Source organism: Kogia breviceps, chromosome 8 (genome assembly GCF_026419965.1).
Source record: "Kogia breviceps isolate mKogBre1 chromosome 8, mKogBre1 haplotype 1, whole genome shotgun sequence".
Taxonomy (NCBI): domain Eukaryota; kingdom Metazoa; phylum Chordata; class Mammalia; order Artiodactyla; family Physeteridae; genus Kogia; species Kogia breviceps.
Window position 1 is genome coordinate 65,745,453 of NC_081317.1, and position 18,513 is coordinate 65,763,965.

Genomic DNA, 18,513 nt, shown 5'->3' on the forward strand with positions numbered 1-18,513 from the left:
CTGTCAATCACTGTTGACCAAGCAAAATCCTATGGATTGTTTAGAGCCATCTAGCAGCTGTCTCGGTTTGGCAAGCATTTGTTGGTACTGACTCAGTCAATGTTGGAATGAAAGGGGCGACCCCATCTCTGGAACCCCGACCCCAACTCACTCAATTAAAAGATCCATCAGTAATCACTACTCACACAGACAAGATCAGAAAAAACTGGACCATTCAGCAATGTAAGCTAAAAAACGAGATGACTCTCGTACTATACTCTTTAATCATGAATTATCTGAAGTTCTACTTATCTATTTAATAATGTTTTTAAAATTAGTCCTCCGGAAAAATGAGTTCAAAACTAAAAAATTTAAAGGCTCCAATCAATTTCCTTTCGCCTCACAGTTTTCTTTCGTCAGATAAAGAAAAATCCATAGTAACAAGACAATATTTCATGCATTTACACATTTTCTCCTATAGACATCTACAGCCTTCAGAAAGTATATTATTTGTAGTCATGCCCATCTGACATTTTCCATTTTACTCAAAAGATTTTATGGTTTGGTATTACAGCAATATACAAATTTGACAGCTTGCAATAGGATCTAGTCCCTGTAGCAAATCATTCTGACAGTTAAGTACTATACAGCTATTAATGTACTTTTTTTTTTTTACACCACACTCATTTAAAAATCTTACAAAGTTGGGGACATGTGTATGTTGAAATCCTGAAGAATGTTCTTAATGATATAATACATTTTATACTGAGCATATTAAATAATAGGACCCTACACACGATTCTGTCATTTGTGGTGTCACTTATTCTTCAGTAGTTCACTATTACAAGCAAATTTTGCCTCAACTGCATTTAAACAATAAACTTGCTCATCACTGTCAATGTTTATTATTTTCTTAGAATTCCTCTTTGTCTTTCAAAATGACTGAAGACGTGAATAAATCAGTACATGAGCTAATGTTGAACATAATGACTTCCGATTGCCTTTACAACATTACTTTTTTTTCTTTGAAAGGGATGAAGGATAATCAGTATGTCTTTGCATCTCCCAAACTGCAGTAACAGAGGCTCTGTCAAATACGACCATGATTTCCTCTAGAAAGAAAGCGAAGCTGCTCTCCAACGTTGCTGTAATTTCAACTAAATAGGACTCAGAGTGATCTTACAGCATGAGAGGCAGACCCCATCTCTATCTCTCAGTAATTCTACTTTTAGTATTCAATGGATCTGATAACATAAGGCAGTTAGCAAGGGATCAAGTGCCTTCCTTTAAGAAATAGGAAGGCTGAATGTATTTTTTCCCCCTTGATTCAGCTCTTCAGATGGAATACCACAGTGAAACCACTCTATTCTCAGAATTGATGTACCTTTCAAAACTATAATCTTTGGCTTTCAAGTTCACTATTATTTACCTTCAGGTACAAATTTTAAAGTGTATAGAGGCTTCTAAGCAGAATAGTTGGCCTCAGCCAGGTACTGAAAAGCTTGTAGCTCAGTCATCATTGCAGTGTAAATTCCTTTTCAAAATAATGTTCTTCGCTCAGAAAACACTTGTGCCTGTGCTTGGTTCACTTGTTAAATACAAATCGGAGGTCATCAAATGCCTGGGGGCAACTTCAGTTATTCCAAAAATCATTTCTCCCTCTATTTTGTTGCAGAAATAGGATTTCAAACATAAAATCCTACGAATGTCTGCAGACGTAGAAATCAGAGGTACCCTCCATGCCACTGTGAGGAAGGTATGTGGTCAACGAACACCACCAAGTTCTTTATGCACTGACAGCAAGATAGACGTCATTTGCGTTGATATGTGCAGTTTAATATGTAAATATTCCATTTGAGAACTTTCTCTCCAAAAGGGAAGACTGTTTAAACTAATGGTTGCATTTTGGGTCTGCTGCAATTTTCCAAGATTTCTTATAATCCACAAACTTGCCTTGTTGTTTCATTTCTATAAATTCCATAGATATTTAATTAATTTAATCTTCAAGAAGTGATGAATGTATGTAATAGATATTCACGGCTAAATATCTAACAAATACCAGAATTTCATGCTGATTTACTCCTTTTTCTGGGTTTTTTTTTTTTTTTAATGTTCCTCTCTTAAATTTTATAATCAGATCTAAAGACTGGTGATCTGCTTCCTGACGATACTGCTGTCTTCTGTGTGATCACATTATAAAAGCATTGTCCTCTCAAAATTCCTGTTTTAATTCTTCCTGAAAGTTTTTGCTGTCTTTTTTTCTATTACAAAAATTTTTTAAGACATTCTAATTTCATGTGTTTTATATCTCTCTACTTCCTTTTTTGCTGTTATAATTTTGCACAATTTTGCTTCTCTTCCAGAGATTCAATTATGACCATGACCAACCAATCATATTAGCAGATAAAACAAGACAGAAAGAAATAAGAAAAGGAAATGATTGAGTATATTTTAAAATCTATACCTCATGGGGGCAATTTTTTCTTTTTCTCCTCAGGCATACCAACAATCTGTGATTTCAAACAAGCCCCAATACTGGCTATCCCTGAGCATACCACTCAAGTCTGGAGTAGGAGATGTCCCCGGCATCCTCCTCATTCTTTTTCCTACCAGGGGCCAAAGCTATGATGTTCTCTGGATGAGCGGAGAAGGTACCAGAGGACATGGGGAAGGGTTTGGGGATGACAGGGCTCGCCGCAAGTATAATTTTTCCCAAACTGAAAAGTCATTCAGAAGCAAAGAAATTCATTCTAAATCAGTAGGTAAGAAAAATACTAGGTAATCCAGAACCTGCATTAATAATCAGAAGAATGCTTAAACTGACAGAGAAAATGGTTCTCCCTCTTGAACATGGCTTTGGATACATAGCCTATTCAGGTAACTTTCAGACATTTCCCTCCTGTTAAAGGATGGTTCTGCTTAATAACCTGGTGCTTTTATTTTTTTTAATTAATTAATTTATTTTTGGCTGTGTTGGATCTTCATTCCTGTGCACGGGCTTTCTCTAGTTGAAGTTGCGGCAAGCAGAGACTGCTCTTCATTGCGGTTCATGGGCTTCTCATTGTGGTGGTTTCTCTTGTTGCGCAGCAGGGGCTCTAGGCGTGCAGGATTCAGTAGTTGTGGCACGCGGGCTCAGTTGTTGTGGCTCACGGGCTTAGCTGCTCCGTGGCATGTGGGATCTTCCCGGACCAGGGCTCAAACCCATGTCCCCAGCATTGGCAGGCGGATTCTTAACCGCTGTGCCACCAGGGAAGTCTACCTGATGCTTTTAGATAGCAACCTCTAGCATTTTTAAGATGGAGCAGAAATTACTTTATTAACCCCTGAGATAATTACTCTACACAAAAGCAAAATATTGTTAAAGAAAGAAAAGAACAAACTAATTGGATAAATACCACTATAGCCAAATATATTTTTGCAGTATTTTGTTTAGTTTAAAAATAATGAATTTTAATAAAGTATTTTAAATTAACAGCCACATAAATAAAATAAAATACAATGTCTTGAAAATAACTCCAGTGCCATCACTGATGTCCATTTAATTATCTGATGAGTAGAGGCCACATCTATGATAATAGCAAACAAGGTAGCTGGATGAGATAAAGGTTCTTCACAAAGCACACTCTATTTTAGGATCAACATTGAAGAGAACTGAAAGAGTTGTTTTCCATTTGCTGTCTCTTTTTTTCAATGGTCATTATAAAAGGAAAAATTTGCTAAAGCAAACAAATCCTCTCTTACATCCTCTACAAAAATTTTTCTACACAAATAATTGCACAGAGGAGTATTTCAAAAGCTGCAAGTTGAACCTATGAATAAATAAAAGGCTAACAACAATATTACCAAAATATTCAAATACCTCTGCATAAACTCCAGTATTCCATATTCTAGAAAGACTGCTAATAATAATAAGCATTTTTTATATACAGCTTTCATACTTCAGAAGACATTTTAAACTCATCTTTGCCATAAGCTGTTCTTTAAGACTCTTGCAGTTACTAGCTTTTACTAGTGTTGCTTATTACTTATACAGAAAAACACTAACTTGCCCCAAGGGAAAGCAGCTCTTTTTTATATGGCTAAATCAAAACCTGAACTGAAAAAAAAACTGCCCTCTGGAATTCAGCACTTTGAATGCACAGCAGCAAGCAGCACTTTCTGCTCTGCTGTCATCCCTTGGGCTAGAGCAACTCAGTATGCATCACATCTCACACACATACACCCTCTACCATTGGGGCCAGGCTCTGATTAGGCACTTGCTAAAGGAGGTGATTTAAGGGCAACTGGATGAGAAACTGGTACAGCAGCACCACCTGGTGGGCACTGGAGAGAGGCTCAGATTTCCCTTGCTACTGCTTCAGTCAGGTCACTCCAGTTTTCAATCCCCAACTGACCAGAGGTTCCAAGATCAGAACTCTCAGACAACAGGGCAAGGGCTGCATGAGTGTTCAGAGGCTCTCCAAATTACTCCTAGACTCCATGGCCTAATCACATTGTCCCCCGTGATGCAGATAAGGTAACTAATGCCTTGCTTTAAAGCTGCACGCACAGAGATGTGCATGAATTTTACCACTGTGACCTTTAAAGGGTTTTGCCTTAAAAAAAAAAAAAAAAGTCATTTGGTATTGTCTGATCAAACCCTCCAGCCACAATAATTTTAAGCCAGAAGCACAAATAATAAGTAACAATTTGCTGCCTTTTATTCATTTCATGAATATTTACTCAGTAACTACCATGTGTGTACACATACACACACATTACAGAACTGTAAATCTTTGACACTTGATTAGTAATCAAGGTTGTTCAATTTCTATAAAAACAGGTAATGTTAAACTACTAAATCAGAGTATAAAATTAATAATTGTACAGTAGCAAATATACACATAGGTTGTCAAATTTTATTGCTTTATTCACAAATAAGAAATTCAAACAATTTGCCAAAAATATCCCGAGGAATGTTTTTAAAAGCAATTAAGAACTTCCATTCTCTCAGTCTCCAACTTACTTCTTTGAACCAAGATATTCCCTTTCTGAAAATGACAAAAAAGAAAATTTTCTCCTTATGTTTATGTCTTCCCTGTAGACCACTGGGTTCTCAAATGGGGGTGATTTTACCCCCAAGGGATATCTGGCATTGGCTACTTTTATCCAGTTTTATTGAGAAAATTGACATGCATCACTATACAAGTTTAAGGCATAGAGCATGATGGTTTGATTTACACATACTGTGAAATGATTACCACTGTATGTCCAGCTAACATCCATCTTCTCATATAGAAACAACAAAAAGAAATTTTTTTAAAAAAAGGAAAAAAGTTACCCTTCTGATAAGAATTCATAGGATTTACTCTCTTGGGAACTTTCCTACATATCCCACAGCAGTCTCAGCTATAGTCATGAAGTTGTCATTACAGCCCTAGTGCTTATCTTATAACTAGAAATTTATAACTTTTGGTACTGCCTGTTTGGTCAGGGATGCTGGAATCTATGATACACGTGACAGTCACCCACAACAAACAATTAACTTGTCTAAAAGGTCAAGAGGGCCAAAGTTGAGAAAGCCCAGTCTAGACTATAAGATGCTAGAAGACAGGAACAATGTCTTACTCAAAAATGTACACTAAGTATTTGGCAAGGTAAGGTAATAACTGTTTGGTGAAATACATTGACACTGACATCTAATTCTTATATTCCCCCCCTCATATCTGTGTAAATAAGAAGATGGGTGAACAACCTAGCATCCCGAAAAGAGTTGGCTACAGCTCCAGAAAAAAGACTGAAACTGACACCAGAAGATACACATACATTCACTAAATAGACATAGTAAAATAATCCATCTAGACTTAGCTTGGCCTGGATGAAATACCACAAAACTACTGCTCAGACTTCTAGCTGGATGTGCACTTATTAGCTTAATTAAACTTCAAAAGAATGCTGATATTAGGAACACTTGATTATATGTTCAGGGCAGAGTATCCTATTTCCTGGAAAGGTGCATTCCACCCACCCCACATACAAGTGATCATTTATAAATTCTGTTATTCAAAGCCAGCCTGAGTCCAATCACCAAGAGACAGTGAGCAAGGCTGCGGCACAGACGCCATACTACCGGAGATGTAACAGAGTCATGGTGCTTTCTTGAGGATTTCTAGTGAAAAAGTCACCCACACTTCTTTCTGGCCATTGTACCCTTTCAAACTATCATAGAATTTTTGAGTGATTTTTTTTTCCCTCCCAAAATTAAGTTTTCCCTTGTATTTTCCCACTTAAGATAACCACTTTGAGCATTCTGATAAACATCATTCCAAAAAACTCGCCATGCATATAAAATTATATTAAAAACAGAAAAAAAAAATCTGATCTACAGCCTGCTGTTTTCACTCAAATATGTGTCATGAATATCTGTATGTCAATAAAGAGCTCTCCATTGTCATTTGAAATAGAGTTTAGGTGATCTGAAATTCAGTCAAGACATATTCTTTTAAAGTTGCCAATTGTTTAAGGACGGAAAACCTTCTATAAAGAATATGTAACATACACAATCAAGGTGGCAACCTTGTACCACTTTCAGATGCAACCATCAGATTTCACATTTCTGAAATACAGCAAATAAAATTTGCTGACTGGCACGGAAATGATCCATGCTGTCCCTCCCTGCTGTTCCCTTAAAACCCCTTTGAGACTGGTGTGAGTGACGGCAGATCACTAAGGAAGCATTCGTGGACAAGAGAAGCCAGCACATAGGTCCTTAAAGGGAAGCATCAAGAGCAATGACCACTATTCCAAGAAGCATTAAACTGATAATAGAAATCATCTTTCAGAAGAGAGAACCAAAGGTGGTTGTTAAATGTAGTGTTTGAATTTTTGCAAATATATATTACTTGTACATCAGAAAAATATTAAAATGTAAGACATTTGTTAGCATTTGTCACACTAAGCATTAAATGTTGTAGCATGTCATGAACTCAACATCTTTCTTTATAACCTGCCCTACAGTCCTAATTCTGGCAAATGTTTTTGTTTCTTTTTGGTGGTTTATTTTTCCCAGTGAAAAATATTTTTATTAGTTTTAATGGAAAAAACTAATGCATTTTGTTCTAATCATAAAGGCCCAAACAATATTCACAGATAGAATATGTATCAATTGAGTAATGAAAACAAATTTATATAAGTAAACAGCAATAGTTGAAAAGCAGTTTGCACATAAAATGTAATGTGATATAAGGTTTATTGTATTCATTCTTTTTTCTTCTTTCTGTATCAATTTTTACACAACTTTTCACCCTTTTGGGTGTTACGGTTTTTGCACTCAGAGCATCATATTAGAATGCACTTATAAACAAAGTAACAGCACAGTAAAATGAAAGAAAGGGCAAAATAAAGGCTAAACATGAGATTTCTTGAAAGCAAGTAGAAACAGCAGTCTGAAGAGTCATGGAAGATGACTTCTGCCTCTCTCTCGTGTCAGTGTTTGTTTTCTCTTTTAAACTGGTGAACAAGATATAAGATTTCATACTTTTTCCTATGGAAGTCCATGAGCTGAACAACCTTACTCTCTTCTGATAGTCACTATGAGCTGTAAGGGGCCATTTAAATGGCCCAATCATTTCCATCTCATTCACAAAACTTCCATTACCACACCCTGATGAGCATCCTTGATCCCACCACTCATATCTGCCAAGAGCAATCATCAGGCCCATAAAGGGCCACATATTTTCTAGCTATGTGAAATTCCTGATGGAGCTACAGTAGAAAATATATGTCTTTCAGTGTTCACTGAAAGACAGCAGAATAGATTGACATAGAATGAGACAGAAGATAGAGACAAAACACCCAGCTCCCCAGTGGAGGAGAGACTACTAACAACAAAGCAATTAACACTGGGGTAGAGAGTTACAGCTCAGCCTCTGAAATAGTGGAAAGACCCCAAATTAGACATAACAAGGACTGAAGAAACTATAGGGTATTAAGTCCACTTGTAAGACAGCCTTCAGTATTTTAAGGTCAGGCAATTTAACTTTAGGGAAAATTCTCATTAACTATGAAATATAAGGGCCTAACCTAATGACCTGTTGGCTCACAATTTAACAGAACTCCAAGGTTACATCAATGTTGAGGTTGTTAAAGGCCTAACTTTTCAATGAAAAAAATATTCTCTTAACAAAGAGAAACAATGGAAAATAACCAGCCAGAGAGTTTGGCAAATTAAATGACTTGTCTCTATTTGTGGGAAAATCCCTTGGGAATAATTAAAGTTTTTGCATTTCTCTGCAAGTCTCTTCTTGGTGAAGAGATGACGAAATAGGTTAGATGTGTTTTGCCAAGTCAAGGCCAACCAAAAAGAGGCAAGAGAGAGAAAAATTAAGCAATTCAAATAGACATAGCTGGACAGCTCGGGTCAGTTCTAACAAACTTCACCAGATAGCCTATAGTTTGAAAATTCACATTAATCCAGGAAATGGAGTATTCCTTTGCCTCACTGAAAACAGAAGCTGAAGAAAGTTATAGACATACTTAAAATATAACAGGAAAAAAGTGCATACAGATAAGTACAGTTAGGCTAAAGGAAAAAAAAAGGTAGAATGAAACAATGAAGCTAAGAAAAAAATTACCTTGGAGTGCATGCATAAATAGAAATATTCGGAACTTGAAATTAACACTAATTTATGAAGGGAGAAAAAAAAAAGAAGCTTTGCCACTCACCAATTTTAACCTCTGTAAAGGTATTCTGCCTACATCTATCTGTGTCCTTTCTGGAACATTAGTGAATCGGACTTCTGGGACCGCAACAGCGCACATGACATGGGCCCACCTACAGGAAAGGAGACATAAATGTAAACAACCATTCCCTAAACTTATGTATCCCGTACTTCAACCAGAGGATGGCAATTCTCTAGGATGGGAAACACACAGATGAGAAAGAAAGCCCAAAGCCATCACAGACTCTCTGAATTTTAAACCTACTGGATGATACCTGGATAGATTCAGTACCACACCTGCCCACCACTGTGACATGAAGAACTAGGTGAAAACCAAAGAATCCTATCATTATATTCTTCTACATGTGAACTGCAAAATACTGAAATGTAGGTCTGCTGTTTCATTTGATACTGAAATATAGAGGTGTTTAATGTACTTAAGCTAATTATAACTAGTATGTGGCAAAAGATTAGTTCAATTAATAAAAGGTATAAACTGGGTATACCACATAATCTTTTTTACATAATACGAATATCATGAAGCAAACTAGAACAAATAGCAGAAGTTTTCTAACAGAATTAATACTGATTAAGTCTTTAATTAAATTGTTTCTTATTGCAATCCTACTATAATCAAAGGAACCAAGAGATAAGGAGAAATAAATTTAGCGTGTTCCCTTGTTTCCTACTAAAAACCTAGAATATCTCCTTTCAAATTCTGAATTACTCCAGAAAAATGACAATGTCCTCATTAACACTATTAAGTCTCTCATAAATCTTATGCCTCAAATATAGAGACTCTCAAGGTTTAAAGAGATTTTGAAAGAATTATCAAATTTGTCAACCTATTTTTAAGTCAAAGCATATTATTTCATTCTAAATATAAGACTCCATCCTGCCTTTAAAGACCACAGGGACAGAGGGTGAGTGTCAACCCCATCAGGGCATTCTTTCTTTCATATCTAAATAAATACTATACTTCTATAGCAAACACTACTTCTTTGTGTCCTGCCCAAAGGAAGGAAGAGAAGTTCCTGTCACCTCTGTCTTTACAGGAACTGCCTAAGTCATCTCTCAGTCTGCATAACCCGTGTAACATCCTAGAACTAGTCAATGGTTTTTAGCATAGTGCCAATGACATTAACGAAGACTGTGAGAGATGAACATCCAAAATTAAGCAAATATACAGCTTCTTAGACTAAACTTTATCAATGTAGGAATAAGTGCCTTCACTCTTCCTTATAAACAATCAGAAACATGCACATGCACATAATTATGCCAACTCCATCATTACATGACAGGACATGACACTACTCCAAGGGTACCAATTCCAGTGCCAATGGGGCCAGGCAAGATGTAACCAAATACACACATACTGGTAAATCATGGTAACCCGAGGAGCACCTGCCCCATTTAGGCCAGGTTCTCATCCTAGCTTGTTACTGTCATATAGAGATACACAATCATTTATTAAGTAAAGATGAACATCTGGATTTTTACATAAAATCTCTCAACTTTTAAATTTTGAATTAAATTCATAAAGTGGTGTGTCAGTCAAATAAAACATATCTTGGGGCTGGATCTGTCTCTCAGTACCATAATACAACCTATACCTAAACCATCTCTACATGTTTCTATTTCCATAGGAACCTATAATTTGCTTTGGCCCCATTTAAAATATTTAAATAGGGTCATAAAAATAAAATTCACACAAAAATATATTTCAGGGCTTCCCTGGTGGCGTAGTGGTTGTGAGTCCACCTGCTGATGCAGGAGACACGGGTTCATGCCCCGGTCTGGGAAGGTCCCACATGCCGCGGAGCAGCTGGGCCCGTGAGCCATGGCTGCTGAGCCTGTGCGTCTGGAGCCTGTGCTCCACAACTGGAGAGGTCAGCGCAGTGGGAGGCCCGCGTACCGCAAAAACAAACAAACAAACAAAAAAATATATATATATATATATTTCAACAACCACCATAGAAACAAGACTTTCTTTTATGTTCACTTATGACTCTCTTCATATTCTCCAACTGTCCCTTTTAAATTGCAAAATCAATCTTTTCTCCCTGTGTTTCTATTTTAGAATACACACTTTCTTGTTAATTTGCTGGTGTTAAAAGTAAGTGGTTTGGGGCTTCCCTGGTGGTGCAGTGGTTGAGAGTCCGCCTGTCGATACAGGGGATACGGGTTCTTGCCCCGGTCTAGGAAGATCCTACATGCCGTGGAGCGGCTGGGCCCGTGAGCCATGGCCGCTGAGCCTGCGCGTCCAGAGCCTGTGCTCCGCAACGGGAGAGGCCACAACAGTGAGAGGCCCAAGTACCGCAAAAAAAAAAAAAAAGTAAGTGGTTTTATTCTAATAGTATGATTATAATTGATTTTATTTACCTGAAGATAACAAATTTCACTGTTTTCAGGCATATTGTTTTTATTACAATGAAAGCATTCATCATATTAAACACAAGGATTCCAAAGGCACCTAGAGGATATGGGCTCTCTTCAAACTCTGTTAGTGAAAGGGGGGTTCTCATGATGTCAAAGACACAGAACAGAAGCTGACTTAGAACACCTTTGTCCAGCAGAGGTGAACGTGTTGTTAGTAATGGTTTCTGGAGACATGCACAGAATTCCCACCTCAGACCTAAACAGCAAAAGCTGTGGAACAATGTGTACAACAATGAGAGGCACACTGTCACCCAGAGGTTCAACACTCAAGAGAGAGAAGGAAACGATGAAATTCAACACAACTAACGTACTACTTACTTATTGTTCTTAGTTTCCTTAAGAGCACCCCCTCTCAAATTGCAGAGACAGCACTCCTAGGGCAGAAAAAACACCACACAATTATTAGAGCCATGTAATAAAAGTCAGTACTGTTTATCTAAATATCCCCACAAATGCTAATTTTTTATTTTAAAATTAAAATTATCAGGAACTTCATGAGGGACTATCTCTAAACAGTTCAAGAAGGGAGAGGAAAAGAGAGGTAGGAAAGTGAGGGGACACCCAAAAGTGTTCTCAGTGTATGTATCTCCTAGGGGAAACCATCATTATCCTAGTATCATGTTCAATTGCCATCGCTGGAGGAAAGCTGTGACACAGAGAAACTGGTAGGTGGAGAGATAGGTACCAAAATTCTAGAACAGAGAAATACACATACAACTCGGTCCCCTTGAGTTCTGGGAATCCACTCCTGTATACAGGATGGCTAAAAAACGGCATTGGCAGGCTTCATTCTGATATGTGGATAAGAAGGAAGCTCTTTTTAAAAGACACTCTTCAAAAAACTATCTCTTGGGTCTTTCTATGGGCAAATAGTGTTGGAAAAATTGCTCAGATAAACCCAGGTTTTCCAGCCCCAGAAAACAGTGCCATAAAATGTTTTCCTTTATCTTCCCCACGTAAGTTTATATTTTTGGCACTTCTATGTGTCTTAGATTGGCACAGACTTTTCATTCCAAGATGACTCCCTTTACTACAAACATAGACTTTATCATTTCTCATTACAATTTTATGAAAAAGTCCATGAGAAAACAGGGCCAGAAAGTAATGCAATGCCTTTTGTTGACCTAGAATTTTTAATTAAATACCTAAGTAAATTTTTTATTTTCAACCTCAAGTTTCTCCTCCCAATTTACTGCACTAACAGTCTGGGGTTTCTTTTCAATAGTTACAGGTTATTTTGTTGTCGTTTTTTTTTCCTCCAAGCTGTCTATATAAAATTTCTTTATATGTTCTTTAAGGTGACCTCCCTTAACTGATTTTGACAGCTTTGCTCAGTTTTACAGGGAATCCCTCTAACTTATCTACTATTAATAATGGGGTGTCATACTCCACAGCTTTTCTTTTTCTGAGAACACCACCAAAACCACTGAGGAGGATCAACATATCTGTAGAACTCTTTAATAGGCAGATAAAAAGGCAAAAAAACTAGAAATGTTCAATGGTTTTACTTGTCTGGAAAGTCTCTGCACATCTACTTGAAACTTCCCTGGTGATTATTAAAGGTTCAGAGTAACAAAAGCTGCCCTGTGTATATCCATTTGAATCCATTATAAACCTAGCTCAAAAAGATAATTTGATGGAGAACATTCTCTATTGCAAAGCCATATTCCAGTGGCCGCTGAAAGAACTGGTTTTGATGAAACACACAATGAAAGGAAAATTTCACAATCCAAATATTGAAAATGAGAAATCCAAAAATTCACATTATTCAATAATATCCAAATTATTCAATAACAATTTCACAAAATGTCACTGATTTTATTTTTTTCAGTAATTTAACACACTTTCTACAGAGAGAGGATGAAAATGAAAACAAAACAGGAGGTCAAATGTTTTCATTGAAACTAACATAAAAAGATGTTAATACGGAAGTGGGAAGGCAGGAAAGGAGAGCTGTGGACTGTGAGAAGTGCAGACACCGAGAGAATTAGATGTCTGATTAATGAAACTAGCAGTGAGAAGACGCCTAAAGGGACGAGTTGGCAGAATTAAATATAGCAAAGCAGCATGGAAGCTGCTTCCATGCACCTGATTAGGATCATGAACAGGTACACGTGCTGCAAAGCCAAATATAACAGAAGGAAACAGCCTCTAAAGTGGAATCTGTAGACTCAAGGTGTGAAGTGGAGTTGAGAAGACTCCCGCCTGCCACAACATGAAATTTGTTCTTTCTAGGGTCACAAGCAACCTCCATGTCACCAAATCTAATGGATATTTCAAGTCCTTGGTTTGTCTGACCTCTTAGCAGCATTCAACATTGTCAACTGTGCCTGAAACAGTTTCTCCCTGTGGTTTCTATGACCCGACTCTCTCCTGATGTCCTTCTCTATCTCTAGTTGATACTCAGCTTCCTTTACAGGCATCTCTTTCATGCTCCTTAAACACTGTAATTTCTGTAGCAGGGCCTATTCACTCCTCTCTCCACACCTGTTTGCTAGGCATTTGATCTACTACCCTGATTCCCAAAAGGCCACTGACTCAAACATCTGTCTCCTGAGATGTCTCACTGACAGCTCCACAGACATCTCAAATACACGTGCAACACTGAGCTCATGTCTTCTTCCCAAGCCAGTTTCCCAGCAGTGGCATCAACCATCCAGTCAGCTCAGGCTAGAAGACATAATTTTCCTCTCATCCTAGATCCAATCAATTGAATTCTGTCAATCCCACCTTCCATGAGTTTCCCTCTGACCCCAAACACACCAGACACACACTGCTCCGTTCTTCATTAAACTGAACACATCCATGACATTTCAACCTAAATGTTGATTTCTCAAAGAGGGCTCTCCTTACCCCCTGCTCAGTTACTTCCACCTCGTTACTCTTGTTAACTATTTGTTGAATCCCTTCTGCTGTCTTCACTAAACTGTTAGCTCAATGAGTGCTGGGAGAATATCTGTTAGGTGACTCTTTCTCTATCACAACAGCCAATAGAGAGTGCACCCTCCATATGAATTTGTTAAATAAATGAGAAAATATGGCAAAATAGGGCAGAGCGAAAATCTTGAAAATCACCAAAGCATCACAAAATTGCCAAGACCATTTTCATATACTGGTGGTGTACTAAGGAAAGAAAGCTTCAGGTTCCAGTGACTTAAAATGGAGTTAAGAAACGGGCGAAGTGAGAGTGGCATGCACATATATACACTACCAAATGTAAAATAGTTGGCTGGTGGGAAGCAGCCGCATAGCACAGGGAGATCAGCTGGGTGCTTTGTGACCACCTAGAGGGGTGGGGTAGGGAGGATGGGAGGGAGGCTCCAGAGGGAGGGGATATGGGGACATGTGTATGCATATGGCTGATTCGCTCTGTTGTGCAACAGAAACTAACATGGTATTGTGAAGCAGTTATACTCCAATAAAGATCTATTTAAAAATAATAATAATAAGTTATACAATGAGAATGCAAGCACTGTTTAAACTCTTGATAAATACTTTACAAAGAAATAAAACTTTAAAATTCTACAAAAAAAAAGAAAAAAAGAAACAATGATTTGACATAGAGTTATTTTTGCCAAGATTTACTTGAGTGAGAAATCATATTTCTTAGTAAAGTATAAAAATATTCATGGCCAAGTAATTTTGATTTACATGATACTATATGATATCATAGTTTCTATTTGATTCCCTTAATTTGGAAAAAATAACTAGGAAAGAAAAAAGTCATGTCCAGTTACATCAGTTTTTTTGACTCACCATCACTCATATGGGTGAAACTAGCTGGTCTGATAGAAACACAAAGATGTCAACCTGTCAAGTCATTCATTTGTAAATTAATTTGAACTAAATGCCTATGTTCATAGCTCAGTAGAAGACAATATCAGACAGGACAATTTTTAACCTTTCTTTCCTTTGTCTAAGTAGTACTTTATTGTCAGAAAACAAAAAAATTTAATAGATTAACCCTTACCTGAAAAGTAGCCCAAGTTTTCTTAAGAATCTGTACAGATACACAGATTAATATACAGAAAAGTTGTATACAATGTGATATACAGAAAGATTGGCACCTACCAAATATACTAATTGTACTAAGTATTGATCATCTTCAAATTCAGCGAAAGAATTCAATGAGAAAGTAGGAAGTGATAGTGTCCTTCAGGACATTAAATCATTGAATTGGTTATCAGTAATAAAAATTCTTCCATCAGAAGAACAGAGACTATATTAAAGGCCTAATTCATTCCAGATACCATGCCAGAAACATCATGTACTTCACCTCCCTTCCTTAACACAAACTTATTAGGTAACTAATATCACACTTCATAGATGAGGAAACTAAGATGCAAGAGATTGAGTTACTTGACTAAAATCATCCAATCCAGGGGTAATCAAACTTCTTCTGTAAATGGTCAAATATTCACTAACTTAGCCTTTGCACAACTACAGAGTTACTGCAACTAATCAACTCTGCCATTGTAGGACAATATGTAAACAAATGGGTGTGGCTGTATCCCAATAACAATGCTATTTACAAAAATAGGCAGTGAGCAGGCTTAGACCCACAGGTTGTAGTTTTCCAACCCCTAACAAACTAGCAAAAGGAGCAACTGGGTTCAAGCTCAGCCCTTCCTGACCACATGTCCACACTTTTTTCTCCAGCATCTTCTGTCCCTGTGTACAAGGCAAGGCACAAGGTAGAGAGCCAAAATAAACAGGAACCTGTACCTGCCCTGGAAAGCTCACAACTGAGAAGGGGTGAAGACCTGTGTGTATTTAACCATACTACAAAGAAAATAATGACAAAGGGCATAACCAAGTCCCCATTTCCTCATTTCTATAAGTAACTAAGAATTCATTTTTTAAACTAATCCCCTCAAAAGAACTCATATCATAAAAAATTGTTACCAAGCAGCATATATTACATAACAATCTGTGTTCCCATTCATTTCATTAATCTAGCTAATAATAAACTTCTCATTGGTATTATATCAAATTTATCTCCACTTCATCCTTCAAAAATGATACCATTTCAGGGCTCCCCTGGTGGCGCAGTGGTTGAGAGTCCGCCTGCCGATGCAGAGGACATGGGTTCGTGCCCCGGTCTGGGAAGATTCCACATGCCGCGGAGGGGCTGGGCCTGTGAGCCATGGCCGCTGAGCCTGTGCTTCTGGAGCCTGTGCTCCACAGCGGGAAAGGCCACAACAGTGAGAGGCCCGCATACCACAAAAAAAAAAAAAAAAAAAAACCATTTCAGGCAAAAGCAGTGTTTTAGTTGGTCTGTGCAATCAAACCTCAGGCTAAATGAATCCAATTTAAATGAGAGGAAGAACAGTAAAACTAGGAAGCCAGCCATATCTGGGTGCTTAACAAAGTGCAGATGGCCAAGGTTCAAATCACAGTTCTGCCATTCACTAGTGATATGACCTTTGGTCAGTTACTTACCTACTCCCTACCCCTCAGATATCTTACCTATAAAAGAAGAAAAAACTACTACTTCCCTAAATGAGTTAATAAATGTAAAGCATTCATAAACACACAATCAATACAAGAAGAACAGTAGTTAAATATGTGAAAGGTTAATTGTGGTTCCAGACCACTATAACATTGTCAATGGATGAGCTGGGTATAGTAATTTAGCAGAGAATAAAATATGGATCTGTCGTTATAATTCTCTTGAGGTAGGAAAAGCAAGACAAAGAAGTGGAGAGAAAAGAAAACTCCCCAGGAACCCAAAAGCCAGGTAGCTGGGCTCTAAAGCAAAGAGAAATCTTTCCTAGTTTTAAAAGCTGCCAATCCAGCTATGGAAACCAGACAAATGCTAGAGTCTCCATAGTCTCAGAAACAGACATTGCTAAAGGCAGAATTCCTAATCCCACCCTCAAAACACAAGACATCAGAGTAAACTAAATCAAACAAAAGCTGCAAAAAAGCCCAGACCCCACTCAGGTGCAATCAGGTTGACTTCACTTCTACTCTAGAAATCTGACATACGAAGGGGCACACTCTTTTTGGAAATAATAATATTGACTTCATTTGCTACAGACAAAATGTTCACCACACAATCAAAAAAAAAAGTACAAGGTACACTAAAAAGCAAGAAGATATGACTTATGATCAAGAAAGGAAATAATCGATAAAATCAGACACAAGATAGACAAGATATTGGAATTATCAGATGGAGAGTTTAAAATTAGTATGTTTGAATTGCTAAACGATCTAATGAAAAGAACAGACAACATATGTGAAGAAATAGAAAAATTTTAGCAAAGTCATATAAATTAATTTAAAAACAAATTAAAATGGTAGAAATGAAAAAATATGACATTAGAAATGCTGAATTCAATAGACAGATTGCAAAGCAGACTGGAATTGGCAGAGTAAAAGCTCAATTAATTTAAAGACATGAATAGGAAATAAAAGGAAAAAAGCAGTTATAAGAATTAACAGAGATCTAAGGGAAAATAACAACCTATTAAATTTATGTATAACTGGAGTCCAAGAAGAAGAGGGAAGAAAGAATGGATGATAAGAAATATTTGAAGAGATAAAGGCAGAGAACTTTCCAAAGTTGATAAAAGACATCAAGCCATAGATCCAAGATGCCCAGCAAACCACAAGCAAATGAATACAAAGGAAACATATCTAAATACTTATCAAAATTCTGAAAACCAAATATGAAGAACATTATCTTAAAAGCAGAGAAAAAAGACACATTTAGTAAACAACCATATAAATTCCACCTGAAATCCAACCAGAAACATTGGAGGAAAATGGCAATGGAACAATGTCCATAAAATACTGAAAGAAAAAAGCTGGCAACCTGAAATTCTATTTCCAAGGAAAATATACTTTGAAAATGAAGATAAGATAAAAACAATCTCATAGAAACAAAAATCTGAGAATGAATCTACCCTATAACAACCGCTAAAAAAAAATCTTTAAGATGAAGGAAAATGACACCAGCCTGAACCATGAGGTGGCAGGAAAGAATGAAGAACACCTAAAATGGGTAAATATAAAATAAAGCTTTAGCATCTTCAAAACACACACACACAAACAATGAGAGCAAGAGAGAGAGAGAGACAGAGAGACTATACAAGTTTCATTTAAAAACTTGATTGTTTCCCACAAAAATAATGATACTAAGGAGTGGAGTCTATGCAGAAGTAAAATGTAAGATAAGACCACAAAGAGAAGGGAAGTTAATCAAATTATACTGTTGTAAGGTTCTTACAATGTTCATGAAGTGGGATGATATTATTGGAAGGTGGATTTTGATAATATAAAAATGAAAATTGTAATTTCCAGCAACCAACTATAACAAAGCCCTCAAGAAATTCCCAAATATTAAGTTTGAAGGAATATAAGCTACAATAAAAACTCAGAAAACATCCAA

At 37.0% G+C, this 18,513-nt stretch overlaps 1 protein-coding gene across 13 annotated transcripts in view; it reads right to left on the bottom strand.

Moving 5' to 3' along the window:
• Positions 1-18,513, bottom strand: part of KDM4C (lysine demethylase 4C) — a 430,596-nt gene that overhangs the window by 124,747 nt on the left and 287,336 nt on the right. For 8 of the 13 annotated variants that reach the window (XM_067041564.1, XM_067041563.1, XM_059071829.2 and 5 more), the window contains 2 exons: positions 11,436-11,491; positions 8,683-8,791 (listed from right to left, as the gene is read on the bottom strand). In XM_067041564.1, the coding sequence (XP_066897665.1) occupies positions 8,683-8,791; positions 11,436-11,491 (165 nt within the window). Of the gene's footprint in view, positions 1-4,882; positions 5,010-7,189; positions 7,468-8,682; positions 8,792-11,435; positions 11,492-18,513 lie in introns of those variants that run through there. The other 5 variants (XR_010841968.1, XR_010841967.1, XM_067041565.1 and 2 more) reach the window with 4 other exon arrangements.